At 38.0% G+C, this 17,806-nt stretch overlaps 1 protein-coding gene across 4 annotated transcripts in view; it reads right to left on the minus strand.

Moving 5' to 3' along the window:
- Positions 1–17,806, minus strand: part of Dennd4c (DENN domain containing 4C) — a 114,436-nt gene that overhangs the window by 38,365 nt on the left and 58,265 nt on the right. For 3 of the 4 annotated variants that reach the window (XM_042692878.1, XM_042692876.1, XM_042692877.1), the window contains exons 16-21: positions 16,604–16,736; positions 12,368–12,574; positions 9,733–9,861; positions 6,395–6,539; positions 5,992–6,138; positions 720–842 (exon numbers count right to left, since the gene is read on the minus strand). In XM_042692878.1, coding sequence (XP_042548812.1) covers positions 720–842; positions 5,992–6,138; positions 6,395–6,539; positions 9,733–9,861; positions 12,368–12,574; positions 16,604–16,736 — 884 coding nt within the window. The remainder of the gene's footprint in view (positions 1–719; positions 843–5,991; positions 6,139–6,394; positions 6,540–9,732; positions 9,862–12,367; positions 12,575–16,603; positions 16,737–17,806) is intronic. The other variant, XM_042692879.1, reaches the window with a different exon arrangement.

The following is a 17,806-nucleotide window of genomic DNA, read 5'->3' on the forward strand; positions in this document are numbered from 1 at the left end:
GCTTGCCTTGCATGCATAAGGACCTGGGTTTGATTCCTCAGCACACATAAGCAAAAAAAAGCTGGAAGTGGCCCTGTGGCTCAAGTGGTAGAGTGCTAGCCTTGAGCTGAAGAGCTGAGGGACAGCACCCAGGCCCAGAGTTCAGGCCCCATGACTGGGGGGGAAAAAAAAAAAAGATATTTGAAGGCTAGTCAGGCACTGGTAGCTCATGCCTGTAATCCAAACTACTCAGGAGGCTGAGGATCTGAAGATCATGGTGTTTGAAGTCAGCCCAGGCTTGTAGCTCCAATTAACTACCAGAAAACTGCAAGTGGTGCTGTGGCTCAAAGCAAAAAAACTCAGGACAGCGCCCAAATCCCAATTTCAAGACACACAACTAATTTAAAAAAAAAGGTATCTGAAAGCTAGTGAAAAAGCATTTTAAAATAAATGGAACCTTGGAATACAAATTTCATAGCTCAGTTTACTCCTACTTTTGTCACAAAGTATCCATATAACTATGACAAATGAATCTTTCAATAGATTGTGCCTTCCTGCAAAATTAAAGGCAACTTTATTTCAAATTTGAAATTTCAGAGACTATCAAAATCTACCTTAATATATAGGCCTATGAATTAGGCTTTATTTCCTGAAAATCATCACCACAATTATCCATCAGGATTAATATTTTAATTAATAGTTATCTTAATAAGTACAATTCATAAGCATTAGGACTTTACCTTGTATCTGAACCTTTGTTTTAGTGATCAACTCTTGTGCCACTTGTTCTTCAGACACATGAGTTTCTGTATCATCTTTTATCAGTTCATCCTTAGACCCATAGCCTTGGTCAGACTGACCACCTGTTAAAATGAATGTAAGTTTGTAAATATTTTCATATACTTACAATCCATTCATAAAATATAAAAAGAAAATCCCACTGAAATATACAGGCAAACTCTGAGAAAAAAAAAAAGACAAGGAAGCTCACAAGGAATACATTTTAAAAACAGTGAAAAGCAAAGGAACACATTTTAAAAACAGTGAAAAGAACATTGGAAACAGGAATATCCAACACTGAAGACCATACTACGTTTGAAAGCGCTGTCTGAAGCACTGTCTGAACCTTAATTTCTTCATGGTAAATTAAAACAATGTGGATAAGATGCTTTGAAGTCTCCTTTAAAGTATGCCTGTAGTATGCTGCCTATTTGTAAGAAAGAAAGCACATATATCTGCTTACGTTTGCAAAAAGCAATACTGGAATGACAAACAAGAAAGCAATGAAAATAGTTATATACCATAAATAGAAGAAAATAACATTGCAAGTTGGTTTTTGGGTTTTTTTTGGTAGGTTATGGAGCTTGAACTCTGGGTCTGAGCATTGTCTCTCAGCTCAAGGCTAGCGCTCTACCACTTGAGCCACAGCGCCACTTCAATACATAAAAGAAAATAAGATGGAATAAATAAAGATGAAAGAAAGTTCCTTAAGTGTGATTTATTGGTATTATTTTTGGAGATGTAACACTTTTTCATATGAAATATTAAAACCCCCATTGAAAGGGTCAGAAGAGGACAAATCCAAACCATGTTTTTATTTGAGTTGGTGGCAGGCAGTACTGGGGATTGAAGTCAGGGCTTCCATGCTTACTAGGCCAGCACTCTACCACTTTAGCTATGCCCCCTAACCCTCCCAACTATTTAAGTACGTATAACAAACCTGGGAGAAAAAGCCAAACCTAGAATAGCTTAGTAGGCTTATTTCTCACAGGAGAATGGGTGTGTAGTACAACTGAGCAAATTAGTAAGTGAGAAGATGTTACTAGAAGACAAGATTCCTACTATGGGACAAAGTAGTTTTGTTTTTAAAAAGTAAACTGAGGGGGCTGGGAAGGTGGCTCAGTGGTAGAGCACTTGCCTTGCATTCATGAGGCCCTGGGTTCAATTCCCCAGCACCACATAAGCAAAAAGAAAAAAAGCTGGAAGTGGCGCTGTGGCTCAAGTGGTAGAGCGCTAACCTTGAGCTGAAGAGCTGAGGAAGAGTGCCCAGGCCCAGATTTCAGGCCCCACAACCGGACCCCCCCCCCCCCCCCCCGCAAAAAAAAAAGTGAACTGAGGAAAGGTAAAGAATCTTGTGGGGTTGATTTTGGATTGGAGATGTTTTTAAAAATAGGCATACATGGGCTAGGAAGGTGGCTCAGTGATAGAGTGCTTGTTTCCCATGCATGAGGCCCTGATTCCTCAGCACCACATAAGCAAAAAGAAAAAAGCCGGAAGTGGCGCTGTGTCTCAAGTGGTAGAGCACTAGCCTTGAGCTGAAGAGCTGAGGGACAGCGCCCAGGCCCAGAGTTCAGGCCCCACGACCGGAACCCCCTACCCTCCTCCCCCCCAAAAAAAAGAAAGATAAGAGTATGAATCTATAGTATTCCCATGAATGTATAACCTAAATAATTCTTAAAGTATCATACTAACTCAAATTAAGTAACTTTCTACATAATAACAAAGAATTTTCCAACAAGGCCAAGGTCATAAGAGACCAAAAAAAGGCTGAGGAACTGGGCTAGGGTAAAGGTAACTAAGGAGAGGCAATTAAAGTACCTCAAAGTAAATTTGAAAACAAAAATGGAATATAGACATAGATAAAGTAGTGTACCATATGTTCCTGAATTTGCTGACTCAAATTTCAGAAAACACCACTGAGGCATGAAAAGGCAAAAGGGCTAAATCTGTTCATATGATCTAGGAAAAATAAGTATGTAGCTATATATAATGAAACCAATCAGTATAGCAATCTGAAAAGAAATGAGTTTAAAGATATTCAAAACTTTTCTAAATTTTTATTTTGTATGTTTGAAACTGTTTCAAAGTAAGTTTCTGAAAAATCTGTTTTAACTAATGTTCTATAACTTAAAAAATAAAACTGAGAAACTAAAGAAATCCATTATAACAGGGCTCCAATGGCTATTCAGGAGGCTGAGATCAAAGGACTGAAGCTGGAACTCATCCTGGGCAGAAAAATCTGAAAGACTCCATCTCAAAAAAAAAAGAGGGGGAGGAATAGGGGGACAAGAGGTACAGCTCAAGTAGTAGAGCACCAGCCAAGTGAGAAGACGAATCCCTGAGTTCTAGCCACAGTACCAGCACAGAGAGAGAAATCAGAAAGATGTCAATGTACTGGTATAATAGTGCACACCTGTAATCCAAGCATTTAGGAGTGTTAAGGCAGCAAGACTTTGAGACTACCATGGGCTACATAGCCTGAGCCACAGTGAGACCATCTCAAAACTAAAACTAAACAAAACAAAAAAGATGTCAACAAATGACACAAATTATGTAGTACCTTCCATATTCTGCTACTTATTACACTGTCACCCAGACTTTAGGTTTGCCATATGTCAAAAGTAATATCTTTAAATACTACTGTTTTAAATGGTTACTTTCAGTGGCTGTTGTGTCAGTTACCTCAGAAAGTCTGGTATCCTAACTATGGGGCCATGAGATGGGACAATATACTGGGAACAGGGTGGATTGATTATATCCATATATACCCCTAAGGAGCTCAGTGACTCAGTATCAGGTACTAAGTAGAAAGATTCCATAAAATAAGCCTTAATGAAATGAGCAATTTATACACTTGGGCTAGAAGACTCCAAAAGTATCGAATGGCTTCACTAGATACCCTATAGAAGACATGAAAGTTCAATATTTAGTTTCATGTACAAATATGAAAAAGGCAAAGGATCTTCCCCAAGTATTGGTCTTTACACAAGTTACCTGCAATTACTAGCAGGCTATTTTGTCTATTAAAGAACTAAACTGCCTTAAAATGAGCTGTATAAAAGTTTAGAGGAGTAAGAAGGGAAGGAGATTTATTTGCATGTTATTATCATCATTCCTGATAAAATGGATTCAGAACAAAAATTATATTCTTTATTTTTCATATGTGAAACTCATTTCTTCTCAAGTATTAGGAAAAATAAACAAACACCACAGGAAACAAAAAAAAAGGAGCTTTAAAATTAAAGTCTCAGCCAGGCATCGGTGGCTCATACCTATAATTCTAGCTACTCAGGAGGCTGAGAACTAAGGATCCCAGTTCAAAAACCAGCCCAGACAGAAAAGTCTGAGAGACTCTTATCTCCAATAAAACACTCAGAAAACTGGAAATGGAGCTGTGGCTCAAGTGGTAGAGTACTCACTTTGAGCTGAAGCGCTGATAGCTCCCAGGCCCAGAGTTAAGACCCACGACCAATCCCCCTGGCAAAAAAAAATAATAAAGTCCCAAAAATTTCTACTTGTTCATTTACCAATAGGACTGAAAATTTTACAAACAAAATTGTGGTTTATATATAGCCTTAGGTTGTATTAATGATTTATACATGTTGCTGTGTAATACAGGAATGTAGTTTGTGGCACAAAAATCAAGCAGACTGGTTTTTGGAAAGCAAAAGACACCTCAACAGGTGAACAATGAATGGGTTCTTTAATGTCAATAACACTATTTTACACAACTCAACCTTGTAAGAACTATTTTTTGTTTTGGTTTGGTTTTTTGGCTAGTATGGGGCCTGAACTCTGGGCCTGGGCACTGTCCCTCACCTCTTCAGCTCAAGGCTAGTGCTCTACCACTCGAGCCATAGCACCACTTCTGGCTTTTTCTGCTTATGTGGTGCTGAAGAATCGAACCCAGGGCCTCATGCATGCAAGGTAAGAACTCTACCACTGAGCCACCTTCCCAGCCCTTGTAAGAACTATTAACAAAGCAAAATATATTTTCAAATACCACAATAAATTCATTTTGTAAACTGACCAAAAAATGTTAGATGGATAATTTCAGTAGGGGCTAATATCATTACTCTTATCTGAAGCCAAGAAACTGCTTCTACTTGTAATGATATTTACACTAAAACACGACATCTTTCCCCCACCCTTGAATGTCAGCAAAGTTTAACCTAATAAATGGAAAATTACCTGAAGTGGTTAACATTCAAGGGTAGAATTAATGCACACGTGTATCCATAGCTTCATGTCATAAAAGTCTGTCTGCAACCCACACCATGACAGCCAAGGACAAATGCAGCACCAAGAAACAGCACAGAGCAAAAAAAGCAGAGCAACAAAGAGCAGAGAAAAGGAAACTTCAGTCACTGAGACAAGTTCATCAGATGAAGCATAGGAATTAGATTCAGAATTCTTTTTAAAGGAAGACTTGAGATATTAACAACCACTACCACCACCACAACAAAAAACAACACAAGAAGGATGTGCAACACACATATTTCTGCCCAAAGTGTTACTTTTATTTATTTTTTTGGGTCCGGTCATGGGTCCTGAACTCTGGGCCTGGGCGCTGTCCCTCAGCTCTTCAGCTCAAGGCTAGCACTCTACCACTTGAGCCACAGCGCCACTTCCGGCCTTTTTCTTTTTGCTTATGTGGTGCTGAGGAATCGAACCCAGGGCCTCTGGCATTCAAGGCATGCGCCCTACCACTGAGCCACCTTCCCAGCCCCCAAAGTGCTACTTTTATTACACTTATTTTTAACTTTAGAGGACAGAGATTTTGCCCATGGTTATGTATATACAATAACTTCTCAGATTAAAAAAATAAAAGTCTTTTCAGGTGAACAGACTATCTTTTACTTTCATAGTGCATGGCTTACTTTCTTTCCTCTTTCATACCCATAATCTCAACTTTCTAAGATGTATTTTCCATTTAATTAAAAAATTTACAGTTGTGTCACTAATGTTGAAGTGCTCTCAATTTTTAACAACTGTATCATATACTTCATGAGTTAATACTGAACAATATGAAGTGTTATGGCAGAACGTTGTCTATAGCACTCTTGTTTATTTTATACTTTAGGTAAAAAGAGAAGTACAGTGTCATTTTCTCTCATTAATACTCTGCAAACTCATTTATATTGCACAAACTCCGGAGGTTTGTAAAACTCTGAAAGAGGAAAGGCTCAACATGACAGTAAGTGAAGGGTTAGTTAAATACAGATTTAGTACCTGTGCTAGAGTGATTATCAATGGAATCAAGTCTGATTAAGTCTCTGACGAAGACTGTGTGCTCCCCATTGTTAGCATCATTAGAACTATCCACGCTCCCGTGGCTCACCGTGTCCCCATCACTTCCACCTGTGGCACTCTGAGGAGCTAAAGGTAAGAACAATGCAGTTCAATAACTCATGCACTAGCACCTCTGATGCTAAACACGAATGACCCAAACTTCATTTGTAATTATACAACACTTTCTAGGTTTCTGATTTTAAAAATGCCTTTGAACTAAGCTATCCTGTCTTTAGTTGTATATGAAAATATCAACCAGAATATAATTTAAGCTCTACTACATATTAAAAACTCATATGCCTAAAAAGCTATGATTCAAAAAAGAAGGCTCTTCCCACAGTACCTGATATTGGGGAGACTGGTGAGTTTTGCATAGTCTTTTTAAGTGGCTTCCTAAATTGTGCCAAGCCATGTACCACATTCCGTACTTTTGTCCAAAGAAAGATACCACTGCGGGTACTACTAGGCCACTGGCTCTCCAAAACTACCTAAAAGTAAAATAAAAGTTAAAAGCATCACAAGGAATATTTGATTGAAAAATATACAATTACATATAAAAGGTTATGCCAGCCAGCCACAGGTATTAAAAAATATTTGAACTGGGTGCATAGCATTTGGGAAACTGAGGCAGGAAGATCACTAGTTATGGACTAGCCTGGAGTACACAGAGAGAACCTTTCTCAGAGAAAAACAAAATACAACCAAAAAAAAAAATCATAATTCAAGGCCAGCCTGGAGAAAAAAGTTCATGAAACCTACATCTCAAAAAAAAAAAAAAAAAAAGTAGGAGGCTGGGAATGTGGCTTAGTGGTAGAGTGCTTGCCTAGCATGCATGAAGCCCTGGGTTCCATTTCTCAGTACCACATAAACAAGAAAAGGTGGAAGTCGCACTGTGGCTCAAGTGGTAGAGTGCTAGCCTTGAGGAAAAAATGCTCAGGGACAGCACCCAGGCCCTGAGCTCAAGCCCAGGACTGGCAAAAAAAAAAAAAGTTGAATGTGGTAGTATACACTTCCCATTTAAAAAGGGCTGGAGATGTGGCTCAAAGAGTAGAATTGCCCAACTAGCAATCCCTGAGTTCATACTCCAATACCACCAAAAAACACCACTAAACATCATTAGTCATCAGAAATGTAATTAAAACTGAAGGAGTGATTCAAGTGGTAAAATACCTAGCTGGCAATTGCAAGGTCCTGAATTCAAACTCAAGTACCATTCTCCCCACCAAAATAATGAAGATTAACATTTTAGGAGAAAGCAATAGTTTACACCTATAATCCTAGCTACATGGGAGGCGCAGTTTGGGAAGCTTGCCAGTCAAGCAAAAAGTTCTTAAGACATATGGTAGTGCTTGCCTATCATTCCAGCTACATAGAAGCATAAATAAAAGGACTGAAGTACAAGCCGGTTTGGACACAAACATAAGCTCTTACTTGACAAATAATGAGCATAAAAGGCTGGGGCATGACTCAAGTGGTAGAATGCCTGCCTAGCAAGCATAAGGCTCTGAGTTTAAACTCCAGTCCTGCTCTTTCCCACAAAAAGGAAAAAAAAAGGGGGGGCGGGGCTGAGAATGTAGCTTAGTGGTACAGTGTTTGCCTAGAATGCTTGAAGCTCTAGTTCCATTCCTTAAGTACCACATAAACAGAAAAAGCTAGAAGTGATGCTGTGGCTCAAATGGTAGAGTGCTAGCCTTGAGCAAAGAAGCTCAGAGACAGTGCGCCTAGGCCCTGATTTCAAGCCCCAGTACTGGCAAAAAAACAAAACCTCATGACATCATAAAACACTGGTTAGAATGGATATTATAAAAAAAAGAACAATAGTCTTAAGAATATACAGAAAAGGAAATCTTTGTAAAATGGTGATGGGATATAAATTAGTACAGCCATTATGGAAAACAATATGGAGAACCTCAAAAAACTAAAAACAGAACTACCACACAAGCCAGTAATCCTACTACTAGTTTCACATCTAAAAGAAATAAGATCAGGATCTCTCAAACAGGTATCTGCATTCTCATGTTCACTGTAGCCATATTCACATTAGCCAAGGTATGGAATTAATCTACATGTCCATAATGAACAAATGGATTAAAAAATGTGTTACAGCTGAGTCCTGGTGACTCACACCTGTAATCCTAGCTACTCAGGAGGCTGAGATCTGAGGATCACGGTTTGAAGCCATCCCAGGCAGAAAAGTCCTTGTGAGACTCTTACCTCCAATTAACTACTCAAAAACCAGAAGTGGTGCTGTGGCCCAAGTTGTATAACACTAGCCATGAGTACAAAGACGCTCAGGGACAGAACCCAGGCCCTGAGTTCAAGCCTCACACAGACAAAAAAAAAAAAAAAAGAGTGTGGTACATACACGCAATGGAATATATTCTATCTTAAGAAAAAAAAGACTATTCTCTCACTTGCAACAACCTTGAAGACATTAAGTGAAACAAGTGAAAACATTAAATGAACCTTGAAGTAAGAAAAACAAGCCAGCACAATAAGATAAATACTGCCTGCTCTCTCTCTCTTTCTTTCTCTCTCTCATTCTCTCTTTTTCTCTCTCACTCTCTCTCTCTCTCTCTCTCCTGGGCTTGAACTCAGGGCCTGGGCACTGTCCCTGAGCTTCTTTTGCCCAAGGCTAGCACTCTAACACTTGAGCCACAGTACCACTTCTGACTTTTTTGTTTATGTGGTACTAAGGAATAGAACCCAGGGCTTCAAGCATGTTAGGCAAGCACTGTACCACTAAGCCACCTTCCCAGCCTGCCTGTTCTTTCTTAAACATAGAACCTAAAAAACTGAACTCACAGAAGCAGAGAAAAACAGAGTGGTGGTTATAGGGACTTTGGATAGGGATAATTAAGGATGACTGAAGGAGGCAAATTTTCACTCAGACAAGAGAGATACATTTAAGAGCTCTATTGTATAACCAGATGGTTTCACTTAGTAAACATGCCTTTAAAAATTTCATAATACAGTGGCTGGGAAGGGGACTCAGTGGTAGAGTGCTTGTCTTGCATGCATGAGGCCCTGGGTTCGATTCCTCAGCACCACATAAGCAAAAAAAGGCACAAGTGGAACTGTGGCTCATATGGTAGGGTGCTAGCCTTGAGCTGAAGAGTGGGGGGACAGCACCCAAGCCCAGAGTTCAAGCCTCATGACTGGCAAAAGATAAATAAAAATTTTAAAAATTAATAATACATAATAAACTTAAAATTTTAATTAAAAACTTAAAAATTGGCTGAGAAGTTGGCTCATGGTAGAGTGCTTGCCTCCCATGCATGAGGCCCTGGGTCCGATTACTCAGTACCATATAAGCAGAAAAAGCCACAAGTGGCGCTGTGGCTCAAGTGGTAGAGCGCTAGCCTTGAGCTGAAGAGCTGAGGGACAGCGCCCAGTCCCAGAGTTCAGCCCCCACAACCGACAATAAAAAACTTAAAAATTACTATAAGTACACTTCAAGTGTTCTTACCACATAAAGGGAATAAAGCAATACATGATAAATTAACTTGACTGAGCCATTCCAAAAGGTTTAAATATTTGAAAACATGTACATGATTATCAGAAGAGAAAAAAGGAATATGTCCCCCCAAATCTCCTCTTAAGGAAACTTTCCCGGAATAAAAAGGTACAGAAAATTGTCATTCTTAATAAGATATATTACTTAATGTCAGTCCTACTTACCTTATTGTAATAACCGTAAGTAATAGCATTTGGCTTTATTTTAGCAGTTTTCATTTCAAATAAGACTCTCACTGCTAAAACAGGATGACCCCAAAGTCCACAAAGCTGCATTACTACTCGATAGCATACCTAACAGGAAATAATATCAAACCATTAATAGTATATTATTCTGTTTGCAACTTGTAGAGATTTTCTTAAAAGATTCTACTCAATTCTTTGCATGAAGTTATTAAGCACTTTTTTGTAATGGCTTTAGCATTTTAATAGATGACTTTTAAAACCTATTTATCAGCATTATAAGACCTATGTGTACATGCTCTTTATTCGAGCTAGTAAATCTATACAGCAAATGATTATTCTCCTTACTATGAAAAATAATTCCCTTCTAAAATTAAAAAATCTATCTCCCTACTCACCATGCTTTATATTCTATGCTAAAGTAATTAAAGATTGTAGTTCCCAGATGCCAGTTTAACAAAAAAGGCCTGTAAACTCACGTCTTTAAAAGAAAATGACAAGCCCAGCAACAATGGTTTATACCTGTAATCTTAGCTACTCAGAAGGCTGATATCTGAGGATCATGGTTGAAAGCTAGCCTGGGCAGAAAAGTCCTTGTGGGACTCTTATCTCCAACTAAGCACCATAAAAGCTGGAAGTAGAGGTGTGGCTTGAGTGGTAGAGTGCTAGCATTGAGCAAAAAAGCTCAGGGCCAGCACCCAGGCCTTTAGTTCAAGCCCCACAACCAAAACAAAACAAAACAAAAAGACAAGAAGCTGGGTGACAGGGGCTCATGCCTATAATACTACTCAAGAAGCTGAGATCTGAGGATTGAAGTTCAAAAAGTAAACCGAGGCAAAAAAACTCTGTGAGACTCCTATCTCCAAGCACCAAAAAAGCTGGAAGTGGAGATGTGGCTTAAGTGTTAAGAGTGCTACCCTAGAGTAAAAAAGATGTGGTTTAAGTGTTAAGAGTGCTACCCTAGAGTAAAAAAGCTCAGATTGGTGCTCAGGACCTGAGTTCAAGCCCCAATACTGGTGTACACACACACACACACACACACACACACACACACGCACGCACGCACGCACGCACGCACGCACGCACTCACGCGCGCGCGCACACACACGCACACCAAGAGCTGTGGGTGGTGACTCATGGCTATAATTCTAACTACAGAGGTGGCAGAAACTGGGAGGAACACAGTTGCAGGCCAGCCTGGGCAAAACATTCACCAGACCCCATCACAACGAAAAGATGGGTGTAGTGACACATAGCCTGTCATACTATACCTTGGGAAACATAAATAAGATCATAGTCCCAATAGCCACAGCTTCACTTCTGGGCTTATTGGAGATAGGAGTCTCACAGGCTTTCCTGTTCAGGATGGCTTTGAACTGTGGATTCTCAGACCTCAGCTGCCGAATTAGCTAAAATTACAGGTGTGCACCATTAGCATTCAGTGACACAAAAATAATTTTTAAAGAAAAAAATAGTGGAGAGAAAAAGCAGTAAGTTTCTCACTTTCCTTAACTGTTAACTGAATTATATCAATGCCTACCTCTTTTAGAATTTAAAGATAAACAAATGCATGCAGCATATTGTTCACTGAATGTTTACTATAAACAAGGCACAACTGTATTATCTACTGATTTAACCTTGCAATCACATGAAATAATTCTATTATTAGTATATATTAGTAGTTTTCCAGGGGCAATTTTATTCTCCAAGACATATTGGCAAGGAGACATTTGTAGTTGTCATAACTTGTGGAGAAGAGGATGTTACCAGCATCTATTAGGCACATTGTTAAACATCCTACAATATAAAGGAAAGGTCCTCCAAATAATAATTGTTTTGGTCAAAATGCCAATTATACCAAAGTTGAAAAACTAGGAGCTACAATTTCAAATGAATAATCTGAAACATAAGACATGTATGTAACTAGCCCTGGTGTCGTCTGGTTTAGGACTGTAATCCTAACTACTGAAGAGGCTAAAATGGGAAATAAAGGTTTAACACTACTCCAGGCAAAAAGAACGTCTTGAGGCTCCATGCCACCCAATATCTGGGCATGGTGGTGCACATCTGTCATCTGCACATGCAGATAAGCATAAGTGAATAGTTTATGCCATCCTCATAATAAAGCAAGACCCTGCCCCCCAAAAAACTACACAAGTTGGCACCAGTGGCTCAAGCTTGCAATCCTAGCTACTCAGAAGGCTGAGGTCTGAGAACATAGTTTTTAAGCCAGCCCAAGTAGACAAATCTATCAAACTCTTACTCCAACTACAAGCAAAATGCTGGAACTGAAGTGTAGTTCAAGTGGCAGAGAATGAGTGTGAGGCCTTTTTAGTTCAAGTCCCAGTACCAGTCTATATGTGTCTGTATGTGCATATTCTTGCTCAACACATACACACACACGCCCCACAGAAAATACCAATACAAAAAATGAGGCAGTTCAAGAAATAGAGTGCCTACCTAGCAAGCATGATGCCCTAATTTTAAACTTATCTTTTGGCTATGGACATAATTGAGTGGTAGAATACTCTCCAAGCAAGTGAGTCCTGGACTTTATCCCTAGCATTGCATTGTGGGGAAAAAATTTTACAACAGTAACTGAGTTTGTAATACTTGCCTCGTCTAGTGGATCCACATCTGTTTTCCTCATCTTAATAAGTACATCATATGCCTGTTGAAGTGCTCTGACCTTTGGATGAGAAACTCTAACATAGGCTGGGAGACAAATAAACCATAAACTGTAACAATGACTAAATAGACATTTGGCCCATTGTGGTGGATTTGTGTAACATCTCTTCGCCAATTTATGAGCTGACTTTATCTCCTAGAAAGAGAATAAAATATGTGATTACCTACATTAGAGTGGGAAAGAAAGAAGGAAATAACAAAGTTTTCAGGCAAAATTTGGCCCTAAAAAAAAAAAAAATCAAGCATTTCATAGTTTAACTTTTGTGAATGGATTCTAACACTGTCATGTGGTTCCCTGAACATTCATTTACAGTAATACTTTTTACTACTCTATAGACATTCATTGGCTAGAAATTACTTAAAAAGCAAAAACCATTCATAATACAGAAAAAAAGGTGCATGTGTTTCATAGATAAGATTGTAACCAAAACTCTACAACCCAGACTTAATCATTTATAATTCCAGAGTTCTTCTATTCCAATCTTAATAAACAATAGTCTTATTCTTCTTCCTGCTAAAGTTGAAACTCCTCTAAGCTGTTTCCTGCCAACCTTCTCCCTATACCAAGTCTAACACTTGAAAGGCTGAGAAAAGAAGACAGCAAATTCAAGACCAACCAGGGCTAAACAGATGAGTCCAATGCCAGTCTGAGCTCAAAAACAAAAACAAAAACAATCCAGATGATGGGCTGGGAAGGTGACTCAGTGGTAAAGTGCTTGCCTGGCATGCATGAAGCCCTAGGTTTGATTCCTCAGCACCACATGAGCAGAAAAAGCCAGAAGTGGCGCTGTGGCTCGAGTGGTAGAGCACTAGCCTTGAGCTGAAGAAGTGAGGGACAGTGCCCAGGCCCAGAGTTCAGGCCCCATGACCAGCCAAAAAAAAAAAAAAAATCCAGATGAGCAAGGTGGGACATGCCTGGTCTACCTACTCAGGAGGCTGAAATAAGAGGATCATGAGTTCAAAGTCAGTCAGGACAGCTCTGGTACTTGCATGAATGTATTTGCTGTATATATAGTACTTACATGCATGAAGCCCTGAGTTCAATATCTAGCACTGAAAAAAAAAGTGCAAATACTAATTCTTTTGCAAGCAACATAGCCATAAAAGATGATGATAGGTCTTCTAGTAGTTTGACTGGCATATTTTTAGTTTCTGTTTTCGTTCTCTTAGGTGGAAGAAAGATGAGTTAAAATCATCTGCTGAAGTAGCAGTATGGTGCAAAGTGGTACAGTGCTACGCTTAAGAGCAAAGGGAAAGCATCCAGGCCCTGAGTTCAAGCCCTATGATAGACAAAGAGAAAGTTCTTTGCCTGGCACGGGTGACTCACACCTATAATCCTAGCTGCTTAGGAAGCCAAGATCTTAAGATCATGGTTGAAAGCTAATAAGGGAAGGAAAGTCCATGAGATTCTTATCTCCAATTAACCCCCAGAAAACAGGAAATGGTATTGTGACTCAAAGTGGTAGAGCACCAGCCTTGAGTAAAAAGCTAAGGGTCAGTGCCCAGGCCCTGAGTTCAAGCCCCATGACTGAAGAAAAAAAAAAAAATCATTTGCTGATGATTTGTTAACCTATATACTCCCAGAAACTACAGAGCCTTGCAGATATGTCAGAATGGCATATCTGCACTGTTCTTTTTTTTTTTGAGGGGGGGGTCCGGTCATAGGGCCTGAACTCTGGGCCTGGGCCTGGGCACTGTCCTTCAGCTCTTCAGCTTCAAGGCTAGCACTCTACCACTTGAGCCACAGTGCCACTTCCAGCTTTTTTCTTTTTGTTACGTGGTGCTGAGGAATCGAACCCAGGGCCTCATGCATGCAAGGGAAGCGCTTTACCACTGAGCTACCTTCCCAGCCCTATCTGCACTGTTCTTGTGAGCTTTTTCTCCATGAGACTTGAAGGTATACATGAAAATAGATGTACTTGTTTTTCTAAGATCTTAAGGTATTTTTCTTTTCTATCTGACTAGTTAACTAGAGGGGAAAATCTGTTGAAAATGAGAGTTAAGAGGGTGATTAAATTATCCCATTTTAGAAACTCGACTTCACTCAAGTAACATTTTTAAAAACTTATCTCTAAGTAGTTGTACAAAGGGATTTCAATTCAACATATGTTTGAATACAATGCTTTTTTAAATATATAATTATCATCACTTCTATCATTCTCTTCTTTCATCAGTCCCAACCTTACTCATCCACTCAAGTTACATGGCTCCATTTTCACATATGTCTGTTAAATATTATTGCTGCTAACAACATTTTTTAAAAAGTCTCTGGTATTGTTTCCAAACGCTGAAAGAAACATGAACTGTGTGAAATTAAGGAATATCTTACAATACTTGTTGGATTAGTAAAACCTTGACTGAGTATTTAATTCTAGATTTTCCTGTTTGAAGAACCTCAAAATATATAGTCATAAAAGATGTTTTCTTTGAGGTAGCTGTGTTGATTTTTTTTTTTTGAGACAGTGCCTCACTTATCCAGTATGGCCTCCAACTCAAGATCCTCTTGCCTCTACATCCCAAGTGCTAAGATTTGAAGCATGAGCCATCATACACAGTTTAAGGATATTGAATTGGGGTATATAAGTAACCCTGGCTTTAGTAAAGATATAGTTGTAAAGCAACATATCTAGGTTGTCCTAAGTTAAAATTTCCTCTAATTTCTTTTAAAATGCAGTATTTACTATAAAGAGTATATTAAATATTGATGAAGTACAAATCAAAACCACATTATCACTCCATACTTACTATATTCAAAAGGCATTTAACTAGAGAACAAGGATATTTGCAATTGGAACTCATACAATATTTGTGGGAGTGCAAAATGGTATACCCACATTTGATGACAGCTTGGCATTTCCTCAAAAGGTTAGACACAGAACTGCATTGCAATTCTACTCCTACATATATAACCAAGAGAAGTGAAAGAACATATCCACACAAATACTTATATGCAAATGTTCACAGGAACACTATTTATAATAGCCAAAAAGCAGGAACCACTTTTATTTCCACAAATAGATAAATAATATGCAGTACATACATACAATGGAATAATACTGTCAGAAATGAAATACTGATAGAGCTGCAATATGGATAAACCTAGAAAACATTATGCTAAGTGAAAACATTATGTTAAATGAAAGAAAACAATCACAGAGAAACATACACTATAATAACACCATATAAATTGACAAGAATACACATACTTATGGAGACAAAAAATAGATTAGGGTTGCTGGGGAGGACAAAGGCAGTGAGGTTAACGCTTAAAATATGTGGGCTTTCATTTGGAGATTCATGTTTCCAAAATTAATCATGGTGGTGATTGTACAATGCTGAGAATACACTAAAAGCCACTGAATTGTAAAGTTTAAATAAGAAACTTGTGTGGCATACGATTTATATCTCAATGAAGTTATAAAGTATACTTGGTTCCCAAGAATTCCTTTAAATACAGTTTGGGAATATCTGGCCCACTGGCCACACAAGGGCCACAAAATCATTTGATTTAGCACATGACAGAACAGATATATATACTTTTAGTTGGCTGCCCCAGCTGTGTGCCTACACTAATTTTTTATGGCTTTCCAATGATATAAGTATCTAAATGGTCCTTGACAGAAAGCAGGTTCTCTACCTCAATCCTAATGCATAAACATAAGCATTCAAAACATTTAGTCTTAATATGAATACGGAGGACTGCAAAAAATCTAGTAAAACTGGGCACCAGTGGCTCATGCCAGGAGTCTGAGATCTGAGGATCGTGGTTCAAAGCCAGCCCGGGCAGGAAAGTCCCTGAGACTCATCTCCAATTAACTACTAGAAAACCAGAAGTGGCGCTGTGGCTCAAGTGGTAGAGCGCTCACCTTGAGATGAAGAGCTGAGGAACAGAGCCCAAGCCTAGAGTTCAAGCCTCATGACCAACCAAAAAAAAAAAAAAGAAATCTAGTTAAATGCATTAATAGCTATAGTAGGTCTTTACATGGTAGCTCAGGGGGAAAATTCTACATAAACTATGTATTAACATATATATACTTTATATTTTATTTTTTAATAAGTTTTTTTATTGTGAAAATACTGTACAGAGGGGTTACAGTTACATGAGCAAGGTAATGAGTATACTTTACATTTTAAATTAACATGTTTTAAATGAAGAATATCTGACCTGTTTAGTTCTTTTAGCCATGAGAGCTGGACTGTTTGTAATGTTATTCCCAGTAGGGTGTCTACTAAAACAAAGTTTCAACTCTTGTGGTCTGTCAAAAAGCTTAAGATCCAGTCTTGGAAAGAAATTGTAACTAAAATAAAAAGCAAAAATAGAACTGATGATTTAAAATGCATTGACTTTTCATATTATTCTAGTATTTAAATATTCTAAACCTCTACTAGTACCCAGTAATGTTCTTTGAAATCCTTACATAAAGAAATAGTTTTTCAAAAATATAAGATGTATCTATAAGATATATAACTTCCTACATGGAAATTCTAATTCTTCCCCACATACTATAATTTTCAACCAGAAATCCCTAACATCTTACTTAAGAATTAATAATAATTTGAACAGAATCCATGTGTTTCACAGTAAAAAAAAAATTTTAGTATCTATAGCTTTTTTAAGCTTTTCTTCCTAAAATTACCTTTCATTGGCATCTAAAAGATTAAAACATAATATTTTTATTTGGAGGATGTGCTGCTATAAGTTAACCAACTACTGGACATTATTAGGTTATTTCTGAGTACAGCAATAAATATCTTTGTATACATATCTGTGAACTCTTTAAAATTAGCTTACATTAGTTATACAGCTGGGATTTCATTATTACATTTCCCACATATTTACAATTATTCCAACCAATCTTACTCTCCCCGCCCCACTCCTCTTTCCTCCTCTTCCAAATATGGTAACTATTCTCAAATTATTTCCAGAATACTTAAAACCCACTCTAATAGTATAATCTACTCTCAGATAAGTTTTAAATATTTCTACTCATTAATTTTCAAAATTTCTTGAAATTTTGGGAAAGCTGAATATATTTAATTTTTGCTTTTCGATTTCCTCTAAGAAATTGTCTGTTTTCCTTTGCCAATTATCTTCTAGGAGATACTATTTTATCCCTCCTTGATTTTTTATTTTGCTATCAACACCAAAATTCTAACTTATAGAAGACAAAGTAAAATAGAATTCTGTAACATGAAATCAAAATAGTATTGAAAAACTCTCAGTTCCAGATACATATATTCTCCATTCTCATGCAGTCCTGCTGAGATTTATATTAATTCCATATTTTAAGAAAGTATTCATTTTACTTTCTTTTCAGAATATTTTTAGGAATATAGCTCCCCACAACGTAACTACATATGTCCACAA

This window comes from Dipodomys spectabilis, unplaced genomic scaffold, assembly GCF_019054845.1.
Source record: "Dipodomys spectabilis isolate Male_0828 unplaced genomic scaffold, ASM1905484v1 ptg000158l, whole genome shotgun sequence".
Classification (NCBI taxonomy): domain Eukaryota; kingdom Metazoa; phylum Chordata; class Mammalia; order Rodentia; family Heteromyidae; genus Dipodomys; species Dipodomys spectabilis.